We start from the raw sequence: 25812 nt of genomic DNA, 5'->3' as shown, positions 1-25812 counted from the left end.
ATCACCTGAGCAGGGCCAAGGTGGAGATGGATAGTTGAGCCAGATGCAAAACCCCTACCAGGCCAAAAGACAAGTACCTAGTACAAGACCTGTGTCTGTAAAATAAGACACCCATTGGTGACATTTGTAACTATCTGTAAACAGGCTCCTACCATCAATGTATGCAGGAACACAATTCCCCAAAGGGAATTCCTCCTTTCAGAGAGTTGAAGGTGAAGGCTATGGAGACCACACCCTCCCTTCCCCACTCAAATGAGGCAGGAAGGGGCTTGACAAGAGCAGAGCCTGGAATTTGGGACCAACCAATTGAGCAGGAAGCATTTCTGCCCATCCTGTGGGGTCAAGCAGGTACATAGAAGAGGTTCATGTTAACATCTGGTTGACAGGTGGTTTCCTAGGTGCAGCATCTGGGTGGACACGCAGGTCAACTTGCTGGTTTGGAACAAAGCTTATTCACCCCACCCATTATTATAACCATGCTGGCTACCTCTTGGGAAACATACTTTTCATTATTTAGGAAGATAAAAAACACACAGGTATGAAGTTAAAGCAACTAGTTCCGATCTATTTTTTTCATATTAAAAAAAACAGATATAATTCATCTGCCATAAAGTTCACCCTTATGGATAGTATAATTCAGTATTTTCTTACTTTATTCTCAAAGCTGTGAAATGCATCACCAATATATAATTACGTCAAAGAGGAAAGGAGCAGTCTGATCAAAACTCCATTTTCCTAGTGGTTTGTCCTGAGGCTCTTCCTCCTGCTTTTTCTTCATTCCTGGGTCCAAGTAAGGCATTCTGCTTTTTTGAAACAGCAGTAGGACGAGTCCCAGTTCCCTGTTATGTGGGAACATTCCTCAGTGTTGGTGTTGGCCAACTTAGCTACAGTTTCCTGGCTAGTGAAAAACTAGCACACAAGGAGAGACGTGTTCTAATAGTTAAGAGAATGTAAGTCAGAAGAACCCACTGTGAAAGTAGAAATGCTATTCTAAAGCAGAATACAAGAGACATCCAATTAAATAAATAGTGTGAGGATACCCTATTTCTTGAACAGCTCCATAAAAGGATTTGTTTGGGGTCCAGTGGAAATAGTCCTTCTTGTCTCTACTTAAAGATAAGGCCTTTACCTATTGAGCACCAGTGACTCCCACCTGTAAACCTAGCTACTCAGGAGGCTGAGATCTAAGGATCATAGTTCAAAGCCAGCCTGGGCAGAAGGTCTGTGAGACTCTTACCTTCAATTAACCTCCAGAAAAACAGAAGTGGTGCTGTGGCTCAAGTGGTAGAGCGCTTGCCTTGAGCTGAAGAGTTCAGGGACAGTGCCCAGGCCCAGAGTTCAAGCCCCCATGACCGGAAAAAAAAAAAAAAAAAAGGCCTCCTCCAGAGATAGGAGTTTGCCTTTGTAAGAGTTGCCAGGCTTCGCAGCCTCGCTCCTTCTGGAAGAATTGGCACATGACTCCCTTTGAATCTTGACAACTTTTCCTTTTGTCTTAACGGTTTTCTCCCAAGTTCCCTGCTTAGCCTCTTTGTGGTTTGGCTTTCATGGTCAAAGTTCACCACCACAGCAGTAAGTTTTCTCACAGATGGTCTGGTCTGGTCCCCTGTAAGAGGGGAGGTGACAAATAAATCAGGTAGGACTCAGTGCCAGGAAGACCCTTGTGGCAGATTTAGGCAACTAAGAGGTTTAGAAGGAGTGGTCTTTAGGCTGGCTCTTTCTGTTTATGTGGTACTCAGAAATCAAACCCTGGGCTTCAAGCACTCTACCACTAAGCCACATTCCCAACCTGTAGTTCATTCTTCTTTTCTTTTTTCTTTTTCTTTTTCTTTTTTTTGTTGTTGTTCTGGTCGTGGGGCTTGAATTCAAGGCTTGGGTGCTATCCCTGAGCTTTTGTACTCAAGGCTAGCCCTCTACTACTTGAACCACAGCTCCACTTTCAACTTTTTAATGGTTAATTAGAGATCAGAGTCTCCTGGACAACCTACCCAGGCTGACCTCCAACTGCAATCCTCAGATCTCAGCCTCCTGAGCAGCTAGGTTTACAGGTGTGAACCACTGGTGCTAGCCTTGGAGTTCATTCCTATCAGTCCTGTAGGTGATTCCTAGCATCCCAAAAACACTGCTCTGGTTGCTATTCTTAGAAGTTGTATTTCTGCAGAATGGAAGCAGCCAACAGACAAAGTTATATGAGAAAAGTACAAAAACAAACAAAAATATCCAAATATTTAAAAAGCTAACTTATTTGCAAAATAAGTCATCCTCTATGAGCCCAATTGCAAGTGTTTTAGAGAAGGATCAAACTATAGATGACAAAAATGAAACACTTAGAATAGCCATAGCTAAACATTTGAAAACCAGTCTAGCTATTTCCACTGCATTTTAGGATACTAATTATGACTGACAGCATCACAACAACATCCTTAGGCTCGCCTTGTTAGAAAATCAGGAACACATGGACACAAGCCTAGCAAAGGCTGCCATCCCTAACAGTTTTAATTTGGAAGAGGTAAAGTGTTTTCCTAAGCTTGTGTTTATAAGGATTATCTCCTTGGGGAATGTGTATATATTTCCCCTCTGAAGGAGCCTGCCACGCAGCTCAGCCTGCACAGGTGTCACATACACCTAGTAATTTCATTTTTGTCTTTGGAGAAGTATGCAACACTGACAAAAGTCAAAGCTTCTCTTACAAGATAGGAGCAGCGCCCATGATCTCAGCCTCGTTTCCTTTGCTCTTTTTATTTTATTTACTTTTTTTTTTTTTTTTTGTCAGTCGTGGGGCTTGAACTCTGGGCCTGGGCACTGTCTCTCATCTCTTCAGCTCAAGGCGAGTGCTCTACTGCTTGAATCACAGTGCCACTTCCTCAGCCTCATTTCCTAATGTATAGGTATACTTCCTATATATAATAATGCTTATTTAATTAAGAAAAAAAGGTGTTAAAGGTTCAGAGGCAGTGCATTTTGGTCATTTTTACATGTGCAAAACATACATTTAAAAATCTGTAAACATTGCAACATTCACACAAAAGCTCACACATACAGTTCTACTTCTCACAGACATAAAGGGAATTAAATATAATAGAATCACTTAAAATGATAGCTGTTTCGGGCTGGGAAGGTGGCCCGGTGGTAGAGCGCTTACCTTGCATGCATGAGGCCCTGGGTTCGATTCCTCAGCACCACATAAGCAAAAAAGAAAAAAAAACGGAAGTGGCGCTTTGGCTCAAGTGGTAGAGCGCTAGCCTTAAGCTGAAGATCTGAGAGACAGCGCCCAGGCCCAGAGTTCAGGACCCACGACCGAACCCCCCACCCCCCCAAAAAAGTGATAGCTGTTTGCCATAGTTACAAGGTAGTCACTTAAAAGACTTAAATGACTTCTGTTTACTCTGATTCAGTTAAGCCTCCATTTCCTAAGTAGTCAAAAGTTTGATAACAAAAGTTTGGTAAAACAAAATCTCCTTTAAGCTAGGTTTGTTTGTTTACTCAAATGTTGCTAAGAGCAGAACAATATTCTTACAGTTTAGTTTTATTGCAGTGCATTAATTTTTAACCACGGGAAATGATTTGATGGCCCTTAAATTATAACCAATTTAATCATGAGCATAAATTTTTCATAAGCTCCATCTTTCATGATTTACTCCATCTCTTAAAAAGATTTACTCACTTTTATTTTGCAACTTTTTGCACCTTTGGAATTCCCTTCCCCCCACAATTTTGGAACAATATTCTGAAATAAGCTCTCTCACTGAAAAGCATTTTCTTCTCCCTTGAACTTCCTGCTCAAAAATATGTCTATGCCTTCCTTATATCATTTTCCTATTTGTTAATTTTATTTTACATTTGTCATTTACATTTTGAAATCACTTTTACAAATATTTTTTAATTCAGACAAAATCGTACATTTTTTCCAGTAGAATTAAACCCTCTAAAAAGTCTCACATTCCAATGCAGATGCAGGGGGAAATGCAATCTGTTTTAAAATTTTTATGAAAACACATGTTATGGATACACATGTTGTAAAAGAATCTAAATTATACATCAAATAGATTGAAGTAGATTATGATTACTCTCCCTAAAATCCTTCTGTGATAAGGTGGGAAATCCTGAATGCCTGCCCAGTTGAGATGAGGTATTAACTCTATATTAAGGATTGGAAAAGTGGCTTCATGGTAGAGTGCTCGCCTAGCATGCATGAAGCCTGGGTTCGATTCCTCAGTACCACATAAACAGAAAAAGTCAGAAGTAGCACTGTGGCTCAAGTCGTAGAGTGCTAGCTTTGAGCAAAAGAAACTCAGGGACAGCAGCCAGGCCCTGAGTTCAAGCCCCAGGACTAGCACCAAAAAAAAAAAAAAAAAAGATTATACTAATGACTTTCACATACATATACATACTTACGAAAAGCTTTAAATTAGACACACCCACACTGAAGCACACATAAAAAGGAGCTTAAGAAAGTGCAAAACTTCACAAGTACATTACTTAGTTATGTCTCAGAATTTTAGGAGATGATTAAGTTGTGCCCACTGCACTTCTTTTAGGACTCATTTTGTTCCAGTTTTATCTTGATGCCTAAAACAAGAGTCAGCTGCAGAGAATCTTTATAGACACAGAACAACAGATACACAATGACACAGAAAAACAAGTTATTTCAGAGTACTCTTAGACAATCATCCTTTTGTTTTATTTTGTTGTTGTTGTTTTCTAGAATTCTCCCTAGGGGACAAGGTACACTGAGCACTTCTCATTCTGAAGCAAATTGCAATCACTTTTCTGTATCTTTGACATTCAATCCTTATCAGATATGACTTGCAAATATTTTGCCTTCTAGCCAGCCTTTTTTTCCCCCTCTTTTCACTTTTTGTTAACATCCATAAGCCACTGAGGTCTTTAAAGTTGAACAAAATCTAGTTGTTGTTTTTGTACTGGACCTGGGGAATGAACTCAGGGCCTAGGTGCTGTCCCTGAGCTCTTAGGCTCAATGTTAACATTCTACCAATAGAGCCACAGGTTCAATTCCAGCTTTTTTGTTTGTTTGTTTGGTTTTTTTGGAAATTAATTGGAGATAAGAGCCTCACTGACTTTGCTGCCCAAGCTGGCTTTTGTAAGGTATATTAAATAGGTAGGTTTCCTTAGGTAGTCGACGAAGAGAACACCACGCACTATTCAGGCAGGAAAAGAAGTTTATTACCGAACTGCTGCCCCCACCATGCATGGTGGAGAAGCATGGCTGAAAAGGAAAGGAGGTGGGGAGGGGCAACCCACTCCAGGGCCAGGACTTATCTAGGCCAGGCACAGGAAGAGGTGTAGCCAGGTGGGGGGAAAGTGTGGCCACACTGGATCTGGATGTCACCTCAGGCTCTGGGACCCTCCTAAGGTCAGATGAGGGGCATGTGACCAGAGGTGGCCCAGGATGTGACCTAGCAGGAGGGGAAGGTGACAGCTTCCAGGTCTGCCAGTTACCTAGGTAACAGATACTAGGTGCAAACTTAGTCAAGAGGGAGTGAGGTGTCTCTGTTCAGACCTTACAGCTTTAAGCTGTGATCCTCAGATCTCAGCCTCCAGCGTAGTTAGGATTACAGCTGTGAGCCTTTGGCTCTTGGCTTCTTATTTTTCATTTTTTGTTATTTTTTTGCATGTGTTTTGCTGCCATTTGAGAAACTATTCCCTGATCTAAGGTCATAGAGAATTGTGCTCATGTTTTCTCTCTTTTTTTTTTTTTGGGGGGGGGTGTCCAGTCATGGGGCCTGAACTCTGGGCCTGGGCACTGTCCCTCAGCTCTTCAGCTCAAGGCTAGCACTCTACCACTTGAGCCACAGTGCCACTTCCGGCTTTTTTTCTTTTTTTTTGCTTATGTGGTGCTGAGGAATCGAACCCAGGGCCTCAGGCATGCAAGGCAAGTGCTCTACCACTGAGCCACCTTCCCAGCCCCATCGTGTTTTCTCTTGAAAGTTTTGTAGTTGTGGTTATTATGTTACTCTTTGATCATTTTTAATTTAATATTTATGTATGGTGTGAGACTGGGATCCCATTTCATCCTTTTGCATATGGGTATCCAGCTTTCTCTGAACCATTTCTTGAAAATCTCATTCTTTCTCTAGTGAACTGTCTTGGCCCTCTTCTCAAATAATCAATTGACCTTAAAAGTGTGGGTTTATTTCAGGATTCTAAATTCTGTTTCATCTTTATATCAATAGCATACTATAACTGGGTATTCTAACTTTGTTCTCAATTTTGAAATCAGAGTATATGAATTCACTAACTTTGCTCTTTTTTGTAATTGTTTTTCCAAGATTGTTTTGACTCTTCTGGGTCCTTTGCATTTCCATATGAATTTTCTGATCAGTTTTCCAAATTCAGCAGAAAAGTCAGCTGGATTATTGAGAGGGACTGCCTTGAACCTGTAAATCACTTTGGGAAATATTGCCATCTTAATATTTAATCTTTCAATCCATAAATAGAAAGCCTTCCCATTTATGTAGGCCTATTAGTTTTAAGCATACTTTTTTTTTACATAAATGTAAGTGTAGTTGTTGGGTTTTTATTATGATATTACTCATGTAGTTGATTTTTGTTTTTTATTCTAATTTTGGATTGACCAATCTAGCTGAACTTTATTATTAAATGTGTGGAGGGTGTGTGTGTGTGTGTGTGTGTGTGTGTGTGTGTGTGTGTGTGTGTGTGTGTGTGTGTGTGTGTGTGTGTGTGTGTGTGTGTGTGTGTGTGTGTGTGTGTGTGTGTGTTCTTCAGAATTTTCTGTATATAAGATCATGTCATCTACAAGTAAGAGTAGTTTTATGTCTTCCTTTTTGACTTGAATGATTTTTGTTTATTTTTCTTGCCTAATCTCCTTGACTAAATTCTGTACTATAACACTGAATAAAAATGGCAAGAGCAGGGGGCTGGGAAGGTGGCTCAGTGGTAGAGTGCTTGCCTCACATATATGAGGTCCTGAATTCTGTTTCTCAGCACCACACAAACAGAAAAAGCAGAAGGGCGCTGTGGCTCATGTAGTAGAGCACTAACCTTGAGCTGAAGAGATGTGGGACAGTGCCCAGGCCCAGAGTTCAAGCCCCATGACCAAAAAGAGAGAGAGAGAGAGAGAGAAAAGGTAAGAGCAGCCATCCTCATCTAATTCCTGATAGTCTTTTGCCACTAAACACAAGCACTGCTTGATTGTTTTGTGTAAATATTCATTATCAGATAGAGGAAGTTCCTTTCTGTTCCTACTTTGTTGAATATGTGGTTATATTTTGCTTTGTATTTGTGTTGGGGCTTGAAATCAATACCCTGGGGTCTACTTGAGCCACCACAACTTCAATCCAAGCTTTTTGCTGGTTAAGTGAAGAGACTCTTTATTGTCAGCTCAAACTGACTTTGAACTGCAAGCCTCAGATCTCAGCCTCCTGAGTGGCCAGAATTATAGACACCAGCCACCATCGGTATCCTAGCCATTTTTGTTTTGTTTAATCATAAAAGGATATTGGATTTTGTCCAGTGCTTTTTCTGCCTCTCTGGAGATAATTGCTTTGTTCATTATTCTATTAACAAAGTCTGTTTCATTGATTGAATGCCGTCTGGTGAACCAAGTTTGTGTTCCTAGGATGTCTTACTTGGTCATGGTATGTTGCCAGATTCAGTTTGCTAATATGGTAAGGATTCTAAGTCTCTGCATATAAACAATGTTGATGTTTGGTTTTCTTATCTCTTGATGTATCTCTTGGGCTTTAATGTCAGAGTAATACTGGCTTCACAGAATTCATTGGAACATGTTTCTTATTATCACTTTTTTTGTTTGTTTGTTTGGTAGATTTAGTTCTTCAAGAATTTGATGGAAACCATCATGAAGCCATCTTGTCTTGGCTTTAAGGCAATCTTAAAAAATTACTGTTGGAGGCAACAGTGCTCAATAGGAAATGTACTCATTACCTTGCTCATGTAACTGTAACCCCTCTGCACAGCATTTTTACAATAAAAAAAAGTACAAAAAATTACTGTTGTAAGCCAGGTGCCAGTGGCTCACAGCGGGCCCGAGCACTGTCCCCGAGCTTCTTTTTTTCAAGGCTAGCATCTATCACTTGAGCCACAGCTCTACTTTCAGCTTTTTGCTTATGTGGTACTGAGAACTCAAACCCAGAGCTTCATGCATGCAAGGCAAGCACTCTACCACTAAGCCATATTCCTAGCCCAAGTCTATTTTAAAAATTTTCTACTTTATTTAGTTCCACTTTCATCTTGATTATCTGTTTGCTTGTGCTTTCTTGGACTTTTTTTTTATATGTCCTTTTTCTTTTATTAAGAAGGAAGGGTAGGGGCTGAGATATAGCTTAGTGGCAAAGTACTAGCAAGTACAATGTCCTGGGTACCAAAAAAGAAACAGAAGGAATGGTAGGTCATTAAGAAATATTCCTCTCTTTTTTTTCTGTATTGGAGACTGCCTCATGGTGTCGGTTTGTTTGTTCATTTATTTATTTATTTTGCTAGTACTTAAGTTTAAACCCAAGGTCTTATGCTTATGTAGCTTGCTTAGCTGTACTTTACCACTCATGCCACACCATCAAGCAGGGTTTTTGCTGGTTATTTTGGAGATTGAGTCTTGTAGACTTTTCTGCTCGGGCTGACTTTAAACTGTGCTTTTCGGGATCCTGACCTCTGATGGCTATGACTACAGGTGTAAGTCACTAGTTCCCAGCTGTTTCAGGCATTTTTAAACAAGTGCTTTCCTTCTTGAATCCCACTCATCCAGCCTAATTCTAGTCCTTCTTAACAGGTATTTATGGTTAAAAATTTCCCTCTAGGCACTGTTTCTATTGCATGCCCTAACTTTTGGTATTTTGCAGTTTAGTTTTCATTCCTCTCAAAGTATTTTCTAATTTCCCTTGTGATTTCTTCTCTGACCCATTAGTTACTTAGAAGTTTATTGTGTAACTTCTACATATTTGCAAAGCTTCTACTTTTCTTTCTGTTATTGATTTCTAATTCCATTCCATTGTTGTTGGAAAACACACTTTGCATAACCTCAGGTCTGTGCTGGAGAATATTCTGTGTGCACCTATATTTCAGTACACATACACCAATGCTTCCCTCTTCTTCTTGTAGCCCCATTATGCAGACTTGGTTTGCTTTGTCATAATCACAGTCTGTGCAGTTCTTTTTTTCCCTATTTATTTTTCCTTTTGTTCATGGGGTGACATCATTTCAGTTAAACCATCTTTGAAGTTGTTAATTGTTTTAGGTCTACTAAAATATCCTGTTGCTCACCAGTGGCTCACACCTATAATCCTAGCTACTCAGGAGGCTGAAATCTGAAGATCAAGGTTCAAAGCCAGCCCACACGGGAAAGTCTAGGAGCCTCTTATCTCCAACTAACCACCAAAAAGCAAAAAAAGCTCAAGGACCGTGTCAGGCAGGGCCTGAACTTTGAACTCATGCTTCAAGACTAGAACACTAAAAAAAGACTCATACTGAAGTGGTCCAGAGCATTTTTTTTTTCATTATAGTTGTTGTATTTTCCAATTTCAGAATTTCTTTTCTTTTCTTTTTCTTTTTTGTTGTTGTTGGTTGTAGCGCCTGAACTCAGAGCTGGGCTCTATCCCTGAGCTCTTTTTGCTCAAGGCTAGCACTCTACCACTTTCAGCTACAGCTCTCCTTCCAGTTTTCTGGTGGTTAATTGGAGATAAGAGTCTCATGGACTTTCCTGTGCATGTTGGCTTTGAACCACGACCCTCAGATCTCAGCCTCCTGAATAGCTAGGATTACAGGCATCAGCTGCCAGCACCCAGCTTTTGTATATATATTTTAAGTGGGTCATTTTAAGCTTTTTGTCAGCTGGCAACATGGCTCAAGTGGTAGAATGCCTTCCTAGCAAGTATATGAGATCATGAGTTCCAACCTGGTACTGACAAAAAAAAAATAGTTCTTTTCTAATAAATTCAGTATCTTGATTTCTTTAGTGATAGTTTCTGTTTGATTTTTCCTATAATGAGAATGCTCTTGATTTTGCATGTCTCATAAACTTTTGCTATTGTTACTGAAACCTGAGCTTTTAGGGAGAGTGGTACTGAGAGTTTGAACTCAAAACCACCTGCTTGCTTGCTAAACAGGTGCTCTACCACGTGGTCCATGTCCCATGCTCCTTTTTTAATTTTTTTAGATAGAGTCTTGTGTTTTTGCCCAAAACCAACCTGAAATCACTTTCCTCCCACATACAGCCTCCCAAGTAGCTGGGATAATACATCACCACAGTTAGCAAAGTGATTGAGCAGGGTGTCACAAACATTTTGCCCAGGCTGGTTGTGAACAGGGATCCTTCTGATTGCCACTTTGCAAGTAGTGGGGATTGCATGCGTGAGCCACCATGTCCTGCCTGGGGCTGGTGGACTAGTTCAGTGGTGGAGTACTTGCCTCAGACCTGCAAGTCTTAGGTTCCAAACCCATCACTGCAAAATATGTAACTAAGATAACGTGACATGCTAGAAATCAGATTCTTCTCCTTCCTAGAGTTTTACAAAAAACACTGCTGCTGTTTATTGTTGTTGTTACTTGTTTAGTGACTTGCTAAAAGATCTGTATTATCTGTTAAGTAGACAGCTACTAAAGTATGATGGGTCTCTGCCCACCATCAGTTGATGGCTGGACAGAGATACCTTTTAAGTGCCCTGGGTTTGCCCCTGTGTATGTTTGGAAGACTCCTGCAGCCCTGAGGCAGGCACTGTAGAACTTTACAGTAGCCCTTGCCTTGGCTGCTGTAGAGCCTCAAAGGCCGACCGAGTGAGGGAGGGTACTGTCAGGCCTCCCCTGCGCACGTGCTGGGCCTGCCCTGGGCAAGTGCTGGGCCTCCCCTACGCACGTGCCAGGTAGGCACGGCCTCGTGTGCACACAGGCCTGGCAGATCCGCGGGAACATTAAGAACTTGGCATGTCTGGTTAGTAGCTCATTCCCCAGTTTCCCTTTTAAACTTCTTCAATGAACCTACTGTTTATCCCACCCCTTATCCATCACCTTAAAGAAGCATGATTTAACAGCTGCTTCTGGTGGGTTTTGATAAGTGACCCCCAAGAAAAGATTCTTCTCCTGGGGTAAGCTCTCCTTCTAGTAAAACAGAAAGATGGTCAGAAAGCCACTAGAAACATCAAATTATTATTATTATTATTTTTTTTTGTCGGTCATGGGGCTTGAATTCTGGGCTTGGACACTGTCCCTCAGCTCTTCAACTCAAGGCGAGTGCTCTACCACTTGAGCCACAGCGCCACTTCCTGTTTTCTGGTGTTTTATTGGAGATAAGAGTTTCACGAACTTTCCTGCCCCGGCTGGCTTTGAACCACGATCCTGAGATCTCAGCCTCCTGAGTAGCTAGGATTACAGGAGTGAGCCACCAGTGCCCGGCTACATCAAATTCTTGTAATCCTGTGGGGAAGGACTTCTAAAGTACTTCATGAAGTTTCTGTGGATTGAGCATTTGAAGACATGAGTCAGAAGCAATCTTACCCTGCTTCTCTGACAGCTGGGTGGTCGCTGCTTTGCTGGGGTGAGCCAGATAGAGGAGGCAGAGAAAACAGAAATAGGGAACGTGACAGCTCCTTGGAGTTCAAGGAGTTCTTGCTGAGATCCAGCTGATTTACTTTTCTTTCTTTTGATGCTGGGAATGGCACCTAGTACCTTGTGTATACTAGGCAAGTGCTTTACTACTGAGCTACTTTGCCAGCCATAACTGTCCCCTTTGGGGATTTGCTACAAACCTTGGCTGATTTCCAGAGTTCAGAAAATGGAGATTCTTGTCATTTTTACCATTGTCCCCATTGCTTTTACAAAGAAGAGTTTTCAAAGGTTCATTCTCCTCTGTGTGTGTGTGTGTGTGTGTGTGTGTGTGTGTGTGTGTGTGTACGTGTGTGTGTATACGTGCTTGTGTGTGTACGCATGCAAGCCATATCACCAGTCTGCCTTTTTGCATGTTGATTGGAGATAGAGTCTTGTGGACTTTTCTGCCTAGGCTGGCTTCAAACTATGATCCTCTAGATCTCAGATTCCTAAGTAGCTAGGACTTTCTTTACTTTTATTACCCTCACCAGCAAGTGGGTTTTAAGCCTGCCTGTGTCCATTCTTGGTGGCATGAGTGTCACAGACACTCTGCTTGTTCACTGTGGCTTATTGAGGTCACTTGTCTTCAGTGGAATGGCATGTGACTTCCGTGGGATGGGAATTGTCATCCAGGATGCTCAGGGTTTAGTCTTACACCTGACTCGGGCCCACAAAGGAGCTGAGATTTACAGAGCACCTACTGTGTATGCACCAAACCCTATGTGGTTTGGGTCCACAGCATTGCATCATCCACCATCAAGATAGCGCTAATGTCATGGCGAAGAGATGAAGAAGCAAATGAGATGCAAAGCACACAGCACCACACTGCTGCCCCTGGCACGCAATTTTGTTGTGTGTTCTTATGCTGTTGTTGACCTACTGTGGCCTGATCCTCAGAGGAGGAAGTGGAGTTGAAGGGATTGCGTAACCATCATTTGAATTCCTGCCTAAGTATCTACTCCCAAAGCCTATTCTAGTCCACGTTCTACTCCAGCTCATCCCTGCTCTGGATCTTACCTTCCTTACTCTGTCAAGGGGATGATTAGAAGGACTAAAATTAATTAGCCCCCAGTGGTTCATGCCTTTCATCCTAGCCACTCAGGAAGCTGAGCTCCAGAGGATCATGGTTCAAACCAGCCTGAGCAAAGAAGTCTGAGAGACTCCATTTCCAAAATCACCAGCAAAAGGTCCATCAGACCTAGGAGAAATTGTGTTAAATGAAGTTTAAGTCAGGCCCAGAGAAACATGTGGGTGATATATGTTTCTCTCATATGTAGAAGTTTGATCTAAAATACAAGCATGTACGAGAACATATATGTGTATACACACATATACACACACACAAATTGACTAGCGGATAGTATACCCAGGGAAGGAGTCCAATGGTGTAATGCCTCTGAACAACTAATGAACTGTTTAACAAAGTGAATACCAGGAAGCTGAAAATGTTCTGTTGTTGGGGGGTGGGGCTCATGGATGGGGCACAGGAATCGAAGAAAGAAAGGTGATCAGATATAGTCATATTCAGTTTACAAATTTGAACTATATAACTCGAGAGTAGGAATGCAGGGGGGAAGGTGGGGAGAGAAGATGGAGGGGGTGGGGGGAAGAAGGGGTGGGGGGGAAGGGAGGATGGGAAGGGATGGGAAGGGGAAACAAAGAGGAGGCAACAATGCTTGATAAGAAATGTACTCGTTATCTTGCCCATGTAATTGTAACTCCTCTGTACAGTATTCTCACAAAAAAAAAAAAAAGATGGAAGGGGGACATTGATCAAGAGGTATTGCACTCATCACCCGGCTTGTGTAATTGAAACCACTCTGTACAACTACTTCAAAAAGATAAAATCTAAAAAGAAAAAAGAAAAACCTGGACTGGAGGTGTGACTCAAGTGGTTGAGTGCTGGTCAAAATAAGCATGCCAAGCAAGCGTGAGGCCTTCAATCAAGAACCAGGTGCAAGAAAGAAAGAAAGGAAGGAAAGAAGGAAGGAAGGGAGGGAGGGAGGGAGGGAAGGAACTAAAATGACTCACCAATGAACATGTACTGAATTGTCTTGAGGAGTCCAGGGGGAGGTTATAGAGCTGAGTGATTTCAGTCCTTTTCTGGGGGCGGGGGGGATCCAGCAGATAGCCTAGCAGGTCAGTAACCCGGTATCTTTCTCTCCCGCTCCCTTCCTGCCCCACCCACCCTGTGTGCCATGCAGAGTCAAAAGGGGACAAAGCCAAGTGGGTGTTCACCTGGCCTCTCATCTTCCTCCTGTGCATCACCATCCCCAACTGCAGCAAGCCCCGCTGGGAGAGGTTCTTCATGCTCACCTTCGTCACGGCCACGCTGTGGATCGCCGTGTTCTCCTACCTCATGGTGTGGCTGGTGAGTGCCGTGGGAGCGGGGAACCACTGCCACACAAGGGCAGGGGGCATGGCTGTGCTAGCCAGGGCTGGCTTCGCTCACCACTGCTTCATTCTCAGTAAAAGGCGGCTTTAACAAAGATGGATGGTACGCCACAGCCTGAGAGAGGCGGCTCCCCTGAGTGGGTGGAATCACGTGGCAGTCATGTGACAGCCACATGACACGCGATCAGGTTCCCAGGGGAGTGTGTGAAGGATGGAGACTGGGGAAGATCATCTCCTTCAGTGGAAGATGATGGTGGGTATAGATGACCCTCCAGATGACCCTACCAGATCTCCCTGTCTCTTTCCTGTCTGCCTGCCATTGGCCGAAGCACTTTATGCAAACTTCTCTCTAATAACGAGCCCACCAGACAGGTGTTTTTCCTGCCCTTGTTTTACACATAGGGAGCATAGGGTCTGAGAATTTGCCCCTGGTTACATGAGTCGCTCGTGTTCACCATGGCATTAGAAGGCCTGGGCCTTCCGAGTCTTGCCTTCAGCCTCAGTCTGAACTGCTGCCCACCAGACCCCTGGGGCTCCCAAGGCTGATGGACAGCTATTTAGCAACTCCAGAGGCCTTGACATGGCTCATCTGGCCGCGGGTGACAGCTGACTGCATGCAGCTGGGCCAGGCTATGCAGGCATCCTGCCCTTTGCTCTGGGCCTCCCAGAAGCCGCCCTCCCCCCTTCTCTTCTTCCTCCTCCTATCAGCCAGTGGTAACAGCAAGGGACATTATGAAAGTAAGACACCTGGTAAACAGCAGGGTTAAGTAAATATTGTCATTTGCAGTGTTTTTGTGAGAACAAAGGAATCAACTAACTCTCCAATAGTGTGGGAGACTGCCTCAAACTGAAGTCTACACATCTGCATCCATTTAAGTGACTTCTCTGAAGCTGGGTGCCAGAGACTCACTCCTATGATCCTTGCTACTCAGAAGGCTGAGATCTGAGGATTGCAGTTTGAAGCCAGCCCAGGCAGGCAAAGGCCACGAGACATTTACCTTCAATGAACCACGAGAAAGCCAGGAATGGAACTGTGGTTTGAGTAGCAGAGCTGCAGTCCTGAGCGACAAAGCCAAAGGACAGAGCCTAGCCCTGAGTTGCAAGCCCCAACCCCAGCACACAAAAACGTTTTAAATAAATATTAAAAAAGAGACTTTTCCACTGGCTACAGTCACGTCACACTCAAGTTAAAAGCACACAGGGTAAAAAGAGTTTCCAGGGCTTTCTGAGGGCGGTTCACCCCTCCCCCACCTCTTCCTCAGGTGACTATTATTGGATACACGCTTGGGATCCCTGACGTCATCATGGGCATCACCTTCCTGGCAGCTGGCACGAGTGTTCCTGACTGCATGGCCAGCTTGATCGTGGCGAGACAAGGTATGCCTGGTGCCGGGCCCTCCCCTCTTAGGCCCTCTAACCTCCCTTCCAGGAAGACAACACAGGCACCAAGTGAACAGGTTGAATAAGATGAGTGATGTGAGGTTTAATGGCAGAACAAAAGACCTGCAAAGTCTGCCCTTGATTTTCTGCTCCTTTGCTGCCAGTGAGATAGCGTTGCAGAGTGGACTTCACAGGACTTCCAGATGAACCTGAGTTTGAAAGTCCAGGAGAGACCTGCTGCAGTGGCTCAGGCCTGTAATCCTAACTACAGGAGAAGCTGAGATCAGGAGGATCTCATGGTACTCCTCTCAACCAATAGCTAGAAATAGTAGTGCATACCTATCATCCCACCTATATAAAAGGCAGGGATCAGGGAGGATTATGGTTCCGAGTCATGATTTTCTTTGCCTAGATCAGCCTGGGCAAAAAAGCTCACAAAATTGAGCATTATGGAGAAAAGTGGGCTTTTGAAAGAAGGACAAGATGGTTGGTTTCTCTAAGACGGGAGGAAGGTCCGAGTAGCTGGCTGGAAGTAGGGGAGGCTGTTGGTGACAGGTCAGTACACATTCCTATATTGGCTAGAGGCTGGGAGGCTGGAAAGCCAGAATCCCAGAGGTCAGGTTCCTCACAGGACTAAGCCACCCACACTCTGATGTCACCCACGGTAAGTTTTTATATAAGTCTTCCCTCCCTCTCTCCATTCTGAGGCTTGAATTCTGGGCCTGAGCACTTGTCCCTGAGCTCCTTTTGCTCAAGGCTAGTCCTCTACTACTTGAGCTATAGTGCTACTTCCAGCTTTTTCTGTGATTAATTGGAGGTCAGAGCTTCACAGACTTTCTTGCCTCTGCTGGCTTTGAACCACCATCCTCAGACCTCAACCTCCAGAGTAGCGAGGATTACAGGATTAAGCCACCAGTGCACGGCTTATACAAGTCTTTTTACCTGAATCCCCTCAGCTTGTGAGATAGCATGATACTGCACAGCTGGACAGGAAAAGAACGATAGCAGGGCCCAAGTCTCTCTGATATGCTTCTGGTCTGGTTGGGGGAAGTTCCTCCTCAGAAACCACCAGAACATACGATTTGCTGTCCTAACTTCCCTGCCAAGGTCTTGAATGCTGTTCCCAAGGCACAAACGTGCACTGTGTCTGTGTGAAGGATGCTGGGCTGGTGTCCTGAGCTAGACTGCTCCCACGTTGTGTGCTCCTGAGCCTCTGTCACATGAGAATGGGGTCTTCCTGAACACTGCAGTGCCATTGGTTGTATTCAACAAGGCAACCATCATGGGAACTCTGTTGAGCACTATGAGAGAAATAATGGAAGGAAGGCCTGTGTTTGTCAGGGTTGACATAACCACAGGCTGGATGGCTTAGACAACCGAGATTTATCCTCTCAGAGGCCTGAAAGCCAAAGTCAAGAGTGGGCTGGGTTGGTTCCTTCTGAGCTATGAGGGTGAGGCTTTCCCAAGCCTTATCCAGACTCCTGTCCTCCTCATCCCCATGTGCTGTCCCCCATGTGCTGTCCCTGCCCATGCCCCTCATATTTACAGGGACTTCTCAAGTTGGACTCATCCTAACCTATACTGACCTCATCTGACTTGTGACCTCATCAAAGGCAGTGCCTCCCAATGCCTCCTGATGTACTGGGGGTTTGGAATCCAACCCATAATGGGATCCTTTGGACTCCATGCAAGTGGTCTTAGAATGCCAGGTGCTGGTGACTCAACACCTGTAATCCTGAGGATCTCGGTTCAAAGCCAGACTAGGTAGGAACGTCTGCGAGACTCTTTTATTTTTGGTCAGGTCGTGAGGCCTGAACTCTGGGCCTGGGCGCTGTCCCTCAGCTCTTCAGCTCAAGGCTAGTGCTCTACCACTTGAGCCACACTGCCATTTCCGGCTTTTTTTTCTTTTTGCTTATGTGGTGCTGAGGAATTGAACCCAGGGCCTCATGCATACAAGGCAAGCGCTGTACCACTGAGCCACCTTCCCAGCCCGTCTGCAAGACTCTTATCTCCAACTAACCACCAGAAAACCAGAAGTGGTGCTGTGGCTTAAGTGGTAGAGTGCTAGCTTTGAGCAGAAAAGCTCAAGGACAGCAGCTAGGTCCTGAGTTCAAACCCTACAAACAACCAAAAAAAAAAAAAATGCGGGGCCCATGAAGGAGACATCCTTTTGTAGGAATGGCACCAACTGAACCAGAATGAGAAAGAAATCATGTTTCATGTGACCTGCGCTTGATGGAAGAACTGTGTTGTTTGTCCCCGCAGGCCTGGGAGACATGGCGGTGTCTAACACCATAGGGAGCAACGTGTTTGACATCCTGGTGGGGCTTGGCATTCCGTGGGGCCTGCAGACCATGGTTATTAATTATGGATCCACGGTAAGTTCCCCTCCCAAGGTAGGAGGTGGAGGTCTTAAAGAGGATGATGGCATTCCTTCTGTTCCAGCCCAGGTCTTCAGGAGATGTGCTGTCCTTTCTCCTGAGCACCCACTTTCCTAGACAGCTTCTGGAATAGTCCAGAGGTAGATACTTGAGGGAGCCAGTGTTGGCCATGTGTTTGTCAGTGCCTTTTATCTTTTATCTCAGCTGACCAGCACCTGTCCCCCTCCCAGCCCACATTTGAACCCCAAGCTCTCCCTTTGCCATGGACGTCCTGATCATCTACGGCCACGTGTTTCCTCGAGCACCCAGAGCATCCTGGGCTTTTAGAATAAAGAAGCGTTTGTGTTTGTTTTTCAGGTGAAGATCAACAGCCGGGGTCTAGTCTACTCTGTGGTGCTGTTGCTGGGCTCTGTTGCTCTCACTGTGAGTTTTTACAATTCCAAAATAGAACCCTTAAGAATGTGTATGTGTGCACGCACACGTGCATTCGTGCATGCACGCATGTGCGTATGCTAGGGCTTGGACTCGAACTCAAGGCCTCATGAGCTTGGCTTGATTTTTTCACTCGAGGCAGGTAGGTGCTCTACTACTTGAGCCATCCCTCCACTTCCAGCTTTTTAGCTGGTTAATTGGAAATAAAAGTCTCACAGGCTTTTTGCCCAGGTTGGCTTCTAACCACAGCCTTAGATCTCAGCCTCCTGAGTAGCTAGGATTTTAGGCATGAGCCAGTAGCACTTGGCTTCGAATACTTTATGTCATATGATTCTGCATCAGAAGAACTCTTGCTGGCCAGGGATAGGTGTGCATTCAGATTCACCAATCTCAATATTTGCCACGAGCACTCGCAGCCTTCGCTACACTTCCTGAGATCAATGCCACAGGGGCTAGAATAGTGCTTCTGGCTTCTTGCTGCCACAGCTGGTGTCCTCTCTAGGGACAGTGGGAGAGAGATCCTGTCCCACCCCACGCTGACAGGTGGGGATATGACAGGCCTCGGGACAACTCACAGTGACAGCCAGGTCCTCCCTGCTCCTCGGGCTGGGTGTGCACAACTTTCTTCCATCCTCATGGCCACTGATGGGAGGGATTGATAGTATTCCCATTGGCATAGGATCTGAAAGGAAAGGGAGGCTCAAGAGTTCTGAAAGCAAATGGAGGCTCTGGGGTTTTTAAAGGAAATGGAGGCTCAGCAGTTTGTTCTAAAGCTTGCTCGTGGTTTCTGAGTTGGGAAGTGGCAAATCCAGGTTGATTTTTCTTTATAAAGCTCTGTGCTGTGTGACAGTACCTGGACTCCCCTACTTGGAAACCTTGATTCAGGGAGAAGAGGAAGGCAATGGGGGAAGTGGGAAGTATGTCCTCCCCTCCCCCACCCAAACACACACACACACACACACACACACACACACACACACACACACACACACACAGAGAGAGAAACAGAAAGAGACAGAAAAGCAGGCAGGCACAGACACATAGTGAGAGACAGAAGAAAGAGAGACATGCATATACAGACATAGAGACAGAGACAGGCATGTAGGCACAGATACATGATGAGAGACAGAAAAGGAAAATAGAGAGAGAGAGAGCGCTTGGCTGCCCCTAGCATCCATAGCCAAAGGGAAAGACTCATTTGTCCATAAGTAGGGCTATGGGGTAGAGGCCTGGGCCAATAAAGTCATGTGCATCTTGAGGAGAAGGCCTGGGACCTTGGGGAGGGTCTGCCATGCAGGTGGCCACTGTCTATCTTGGAGTCAGTGGGACGGGTCATTGGAAAAATCTAAACCCTGCAGAGCTGATTCTCCTCAAATCAAGGATAAGCCTGGAAGTGCCCATTTGGGCTTGCCTGCATCCTGCAGAAGGTTCTGGAATGTATCACTTAGGTGTTGGCTTTTGTGTCCCTTGTCTCTCCACTCTCTCCTCCCAGGTCCTCGGCATTCACCTCAACAAGTGGCGTCTGGACCGGAAGCTGGGCATCTACGTGCTGGTTCTTTATGCCATCTTCCTGTGCTTCTCCATCATGATAGAATTTAACGTCTTTACCTTCGTCAACTTGCCCATGTGCCGAGAAGATGACTAACGCTGAGCTGCTGCCCCGGGAGCTGTTGTGGCCTCCCCTGTGACACCAGCATCCTCTCTCTCTCTCTCCTTCCCCACCACAGATCTCTCCTGCCTCCGCAGCCACCATCTGTTCTCTCATGAGCTGGAAGGAAGGGCCAGCATGGTCACTGTCTGACCACAGGCCGGGCTGCTAGGTGCCCGCCTCCTCCTCCTCGGAGGCCCTGCCCCTGCTCAACAGGGCTCTCCATTCCTTGAGCAGCATCCCTCGACCCCGGGGATGTGTTGGAGTGTCTCACCCTTCTGCTACATGCTTTAGTCAAAAGGACTTCAGGTGCAGATTGTCTTTCTGTGGAAATGGGGTGGTCTGCACAGAAGGTCTCCCAGGGCAAGTACAAAATCGGGGTGTTATTTGCAAGTGTCACCTCTGGGCCAGAGGAGTGAGATCCATTCCTAGGCAGCTCATGCCACCAAGAGCCTCTGTCTCCTCTGGAAGCCCCCGGAGCTTGGCGAAGACAGGGGCATCAACCTTGGGGGGATTTGAGAGAGTGACAGCAGACATTCCACCCCCCCCCTTTTTTTCTGGAAAAGTTGGAAGAATGGAAACAGGTCTTCACAGCAGAAGAGAGACTACTTTTATCCTTTTTATTGATGCATTCAGAGAATGAGCACTGAAATATGAAAAATAAAATGTCATAGAGACCATCATACTTGAACAAAATGTCATTCTACACAAAAGGATCATGAAGGGGAACCCCCCCCCAAAAGGTAACCCTTGTCAAGAATGGATCCTGTGTGTATATGTCATCTTGCACTGGCCCTAAGATACTTGCTTTGGAATATGGGAAAAGGTCAAAGGCCATGGGGAAACAGGTGCTACTCATAGCCACAGTGGGGGGTGGGGGTGGGGGATGAGGTTTCCATGCTGTGTGATCCAAGGCACCGCCGACTCAGGTGTGTCATGGCTTTGCTGATGCTCTAGTTTCAAAACCGCCCGTTAATATTGCACAGTTGCTCCAACAAATTTGAGAAGTGCTGGTTCATGACAAGAAGAGCGATTTCCTGCATTGCTCTCAGGTTCACTGGAGCCAGGTGTGTGAAACGCGAGGTCTTGGACGCTTTAGAGCTAAGTTTCTTAGACCTTTACGGTGTTCCACATGAAAAGTTGGACATGAGAGATGGATGAAAAAAACAGGAAAGATGAATCCACATTTGACTGCTTCGTAGCTCGAAATAGATATTTCACAGAGCTATGAACACAAACCATTCTTGGGTTATACAAAAAAGAAAACACATTTATTCTATATAGAGTGGGATTTCCTTTATTTTTTTAATGTTTCTATTGCAAAATCTTATCAGATGGGATGCACTTTGAATATTGAGACCATTTTGCACAGTAGAAGGTATGAAGATGACCCAAAAGGGAGTAGGAAGAAAGTTTTTTTAGCGATCTCTAGAGATCGTTTTAAACTTGGTAATGAGTCTAGCTCCAGTGGCTAGTTTCTCTAATGGGGACACACAGCTCATGAGTCATATTGGAATTTATGACTGTTTTCTTTAAGGCCTCGAAGATGTCAAAGGAGGAAATGTTTCAGCTTGTGTCCCTTCAGTTCCTTTAAGAATGAACTCCTGTGGGAACTCGCTCCTAGTACTGAGCTTCTGTTGGGGACCACTTCAGTATTAGTAGATACACCAAGGCAAGGTTTCGCTTTTCTCTTCCTACATAGTGGGCTTGGGATAGTTCAAATCGAGACAAAAATGATTTTCCTAAGAAATCCCAGCAGAAGAGGAAGGGGCCCATAGGTTTATGCATATAAACTTAGCCTACAAGGGCTTTCAGAGCTGTTCTGTATCCTATTAGCTTAGTTCATCTTAGTTCATGTGCATGCACGCAGACACACACACACACACACACACACACACACACACACACACACACACACACACACACACACACACACACACACTGTTTCACAAACTTACCCAGACTCCAAGTGTTTCTATTTCTGTTTTTATTTTCCTAATTGCCCTATGAGAGGTACATAGGACTTTAATAGGCAATTTAGTCTTGGAGCAGTGGAGCATTTCTAGTTTAGTAACCAGTAAGTGGTACCGCTGGGGCCAGGCAGCAGCCAGTGCCCTGCCCAGGACATGTGGCTGGCCATGGTGACCAGCCTGGGGCAGTGGCCTGGCTATGACTTTGTCCTTATAGTTAGTTTGCGTTTATTGTTCAAATACTTAATTGACCTCCTTTCTCCAGATCAGATCTTAGTGTCTACCCTGGTCCAATGTCCCTACATTTTTCCTGAAAAAAAAAAAAATATATATATATATATATTTTATAGTCACAAGACAAATGGCCTCTGAAGATAGCTCTGGGGGTGTCCAGCGCACATCTTTCAGAGAACATATCCTCACAACCCTCTTCTTCCTCCACAGACTCCATGTCAGGCTGTAAGGCATACTGCAGTTAGAGACTTAGCAAACTTCATCTTCAATACGGAGTGGGCTCCTCTTTGTGTAGTTTTCTTTGGACTTTAATGTGCCAATGAACTTCCTTAAAGTTAAGCTCTCTGAAGTTGTTATACTAGGAAAGCATGTATACCTTAGCTACAACATTCTCTGTTTTTCACAAATTATTTTTCCATCCATCACAAGTTTAAAGAATGGCTTGTTTTCTTCTTCTCTTTTTTTAAAATCAAGTGAATGCTTTCATCCCTAGACAGGGTACCTTTTATTTATCCCCAAAGCTAATTACCACGGGGCGATTACTTCTGCTACGGAAATAGACAATTTAAAGACATGCATTTAGCTCTAATCACTGGGGACAGAAAAGAAGGAGGAGCCTTTGAGCTCCACTAGAAGATGTCTGTAGAAGGCAGACACAGTCCCTGACCACGCCTGATTTGCCTTTGCCAGCCTGAGCACTGGGGTGAGCAGTGGGTAGTATCTTAGGAACCTGATCCCCTGGAGGAAGGTTCTAGGTGAGCTGTGGTCAGAAACTGTGGGTGGGTTGCCATGAGCCCTCCTTGCCCCCTTCTGCCCTTCCCTAGCCTATCTGTCCAGCAGCTCATCCTCTGTGGTCAGCTGGTCACATGTGTGTCCCTGCTTCTACCCCTGGCCCCTGTGTCTCTACCTGGCAGCCCTGGTGTGTTTGCCCTGTTCCATACCTGTAAGACCTGTTTTCTTGCCTTTTTTTGTTGTTGTTGGTTGTGGGGCCTGAACTCTGGGCCTGGGCGCTGTCCCTCAGCTCTTCAGCTCCTCCACTTGAGCCATAGCACCACTTCCAGCTTTTTTTTTCTGCTTATGTGGTGCTGAGGAATCGAACCCAGGGCCTCAGGCATGCAAGGCAAGTGCTGTACCACTGAGCCACCTTCCCAGCCCCCTGTTTTCTTGCTTTTGTAAGGGTCTCAAGCTCCAGCCTTCCTCTCCTGAGCCAGGTTCAGCCCTGTAGGGTGTGCGCCCCTGCAAAAGCAGTGCTGTTGATGCTTCCAGTGCTCTCCTCCCGGGCTCCAGGGGTCTAAGCATGCTTTTCCCTGGAGAGGAGGCCGTGTGAGACCTGGGGGGAGGGGAGGGGAAGGGAGGGGGCAGCCGCCCATGCTCAGAGTGCAGGGCCCCCAGCAGGACAGGACTCAGCAGTACTGGAATGACAGAGAGTTGGATCATTCCTGGGAAAAAGTGAGGGAGAAGGCCAGCCCAGCAGCTGAGGCTGCCTTTTCCTCACCCCATCCCCTATGAGCTGATAGGGCCCGAGGCCCTTGGTCAGCAGGGCTCCGGCTCCCTCATGCAGGGTTCTCCCCTGGGAGCCAGCAGCTGGCAAGCAGAGATTTCCACCACCACTCCCCGCCCCCACCATGAGCTTGCTCATGTCCCCTGGTGCTGTGTCTCCACACTACTCAGCCTCCTGGGGAGGATTTGATCTCCCCTCTCCCACCTGCCTTTTCCTCCCTGGTGGTCTTGTTCCGCCCTGGCTGGAAATGACAGGTTTGCAACAATGCTTGTCGCATGAATAACAAAGAACTTGTTTGTTTCAAAATTGATCATCGGATTGCACCAGTCAGCCACGCTTTAAACATGTACCGGGGTTCTCTTGTATCCTCCAAACACGATGTCTGTGAAAGAATCCTTCTCTGGAGGCAGCTAGCAGCGCATGCAGAACCCAGAGGAGGGCAGGGCTTCAGATGCGCTATGTTACCCATAGAAACGTCTAGAAATTTCTAGAAGTATTCTCTGCTTAGCTCTTGGGTGGCAGGAAGGCCATCATCCCCACCCATTCTAGATCAAACGCACTGACTCCCTGACCCTCTCTCCCTATGGAGTTACCAAAGAGAATTTCGCACCAGGTATAAACACTTAACTCTTGGGTTTTCTGGTCTCTACAGCTTGTCCTGAGCCCTCAAAGGTAAAGGCCTCTCAAGGCATGGCGCATACACATCTCAAAAGTGTGCTCTTTGGGTAGGTCTCCCTTGCTGTGTCAGTTACCTATGGGAACAGGAGAGCAGGGTTTTCTTGGGCCTGGCCCAAAGGGCACAGGGCGTGGCACTCTGGGTTTCCTTCAAACCACAGTCTCCTGCCAGCCTGGCTGTGCAGGATCTTCATCTTGCTGTAGGAAACAAACTGCGCCTTGGTGGACATTAGGTTCTTGGTTTGGCTGGATGCTACTTTTGTGCTTCATCCGGAGGCTGGAACACAAATGCTGGACACAGCGCTGCCCAGATCAGGCAAACGGGGGCTGGTATGCAACCAGGGCAAGAGACGTACTCCTCTAATTCTGTCACCCACACAGGGCAAAAAGCTTTAATTACGCAAAGGAGGTTTTTACCTTTCCAACTTTTCAAAGCCAACGTCCCAGTAGCTCACACCAGTAATCGTCTTTACTCAGGAAGCTGAGATCTGAGGATTGAGGTTCAAAGCCTACCCAAGCAGGCAAGTCTTGAGACTCATCTCTACCAAAGAACCACAAATCGAGGTGTGGCTCAAGTGGTAGAGTACCAGCCTGAGAGAAAAACCTAAGGGACAATGCTCAGGCCCTGAGTTCAAGCCCTAGTAGCTACCTACACACACACACACACACACACACACACACACACACACTCAACTTTTCAGACAACTGCCAGGTTCCATTCACTTTGCGTAAATCCTTGACTATCTAGAGGTACATCGCATGAGTACAAGCACTGCTTTGGGTCTGTTTTCCCTGTGTGGCTCTGAGTCTCTTCAATGCTGTCAGTGTCCAGTTGTCCACATTGTATACCTTCCTCCCACTTCTAGCAGGGATTGTAAACAGGCTTTCTTCTAGTCTGAATGGCTGGCATAGTACTGGGGCTCCAGGAAGAATCTTGCAGTTGAAAACACTCCGTCTCTGTGAAGGTCAAGGCCTTGGCTCTGTGGCTTTTCCATCCGTTACATTTACATGGCTGGAGACTGGCTACATTCTATTAAAACCCAGTGACAAATGCCAGCACAACCCACACCTATTCCCATGCTATTGCCAGAATTTGAACAGTCGCTCCCTATGCACCATGTTGGCTAGGACATTTCCATTTTACAGGGCCAATAAAGCCCTCAATCCTGGAGAAAGAGTGTGCCCTCCTCATTCTATCACGGGGGGGGGGAGGGGGGGAAACACCACTTATTTTTACGCTATGGAGAGATGGCTGCAGCTTTTGATTCTTAGATGCCCGGTTTGGTGTGATCTGCCTCTGTGTACAAAGGGAAGGCCACAGAGCCCCCTTTCCTGCCACCCACCGCCACTCCAAAATTCCCAGCAGGGCAGCTCCCAGAGCAGACACGCAGTCCTCTTTCAACAGGAGTAAGATTTTCCTCTTCCTCAAAATGGCTAGATGTGAGCAAGGCAGCTCATGCCTATCATCCTAGCTAGTTAAAGGACTGAGATCTGAGGATCATGGTTCAAAGCTAACCTGGGCAGGAAAGTCTGTGAGATCCTTATCTCCAATTAATCACCCAAAAAGCTGAAAATAGCGCTGTGGCTCAAGTGGTGGAGTACTAGGGTAAAAAGCCCTGATTTTAA

The 25812-nt window shown here is 45.5% G+C and overlaps 1 protein-coding gene across 2 annotated transcripts in view; it reads left to right on the top strand.

The window, feature by feature from the left end:
• LOC138810503 (sodium/potassium/calcium exchanger 4) overlaps window positions 1–25404 on the top strand; it is a 129399-nt gene extending 103995 nt beyond the window's left edge. For both annotated transcript variants that reach the window (XM_069997701.1, XM_069997700.1), the window contains exons 13-17: window positions 13776–13942; window positions 15228–15342; window positions 17611–17723; window positions 18084–18149; window positions 19651–25404. In XM_069997701.1, coding sequence (XP_069853802.1) covers window positions 13776–13942; window positions 15228–15342; window positions 17611–17723; window positions 18084–18149; window positions 19651–19803 — 614 coding nt within the window. In that variant the 3' untranslated portion in view covers window positions 19804–25404. The remainder of the gene's footprint in view (window positions 1–13775; window positions 13943–15227; window positions 15343–17610; window positions 17724–18083; window positions 18150–19650) is intronic.
• Window positions 25405–25812: the final 408 nt, after the last annotated feature.

Source organism: Dipodomys merriami, unplaced genomic scaffold (genome assembly GCF_024711535.1).
Source record: "Dipodomys merriami isolate MVZ:Mamm:240054 unplaced genomic scaffold, mDipMer1.0.p SCAF_50, whole genome shotgun sequence".
Classification (NCBI taxonomy): Eukaryota; Metazoa; Chordata; class Mammalia; order Rodentia; family Heteromyidae; genus Dipodomys; species Dipodomys merriami.
The sequence above is the reverse complement of the archived record's forward strand: the minus strand, read 5'-3'. Positions and strand labels throughout refer to the sequence as shown.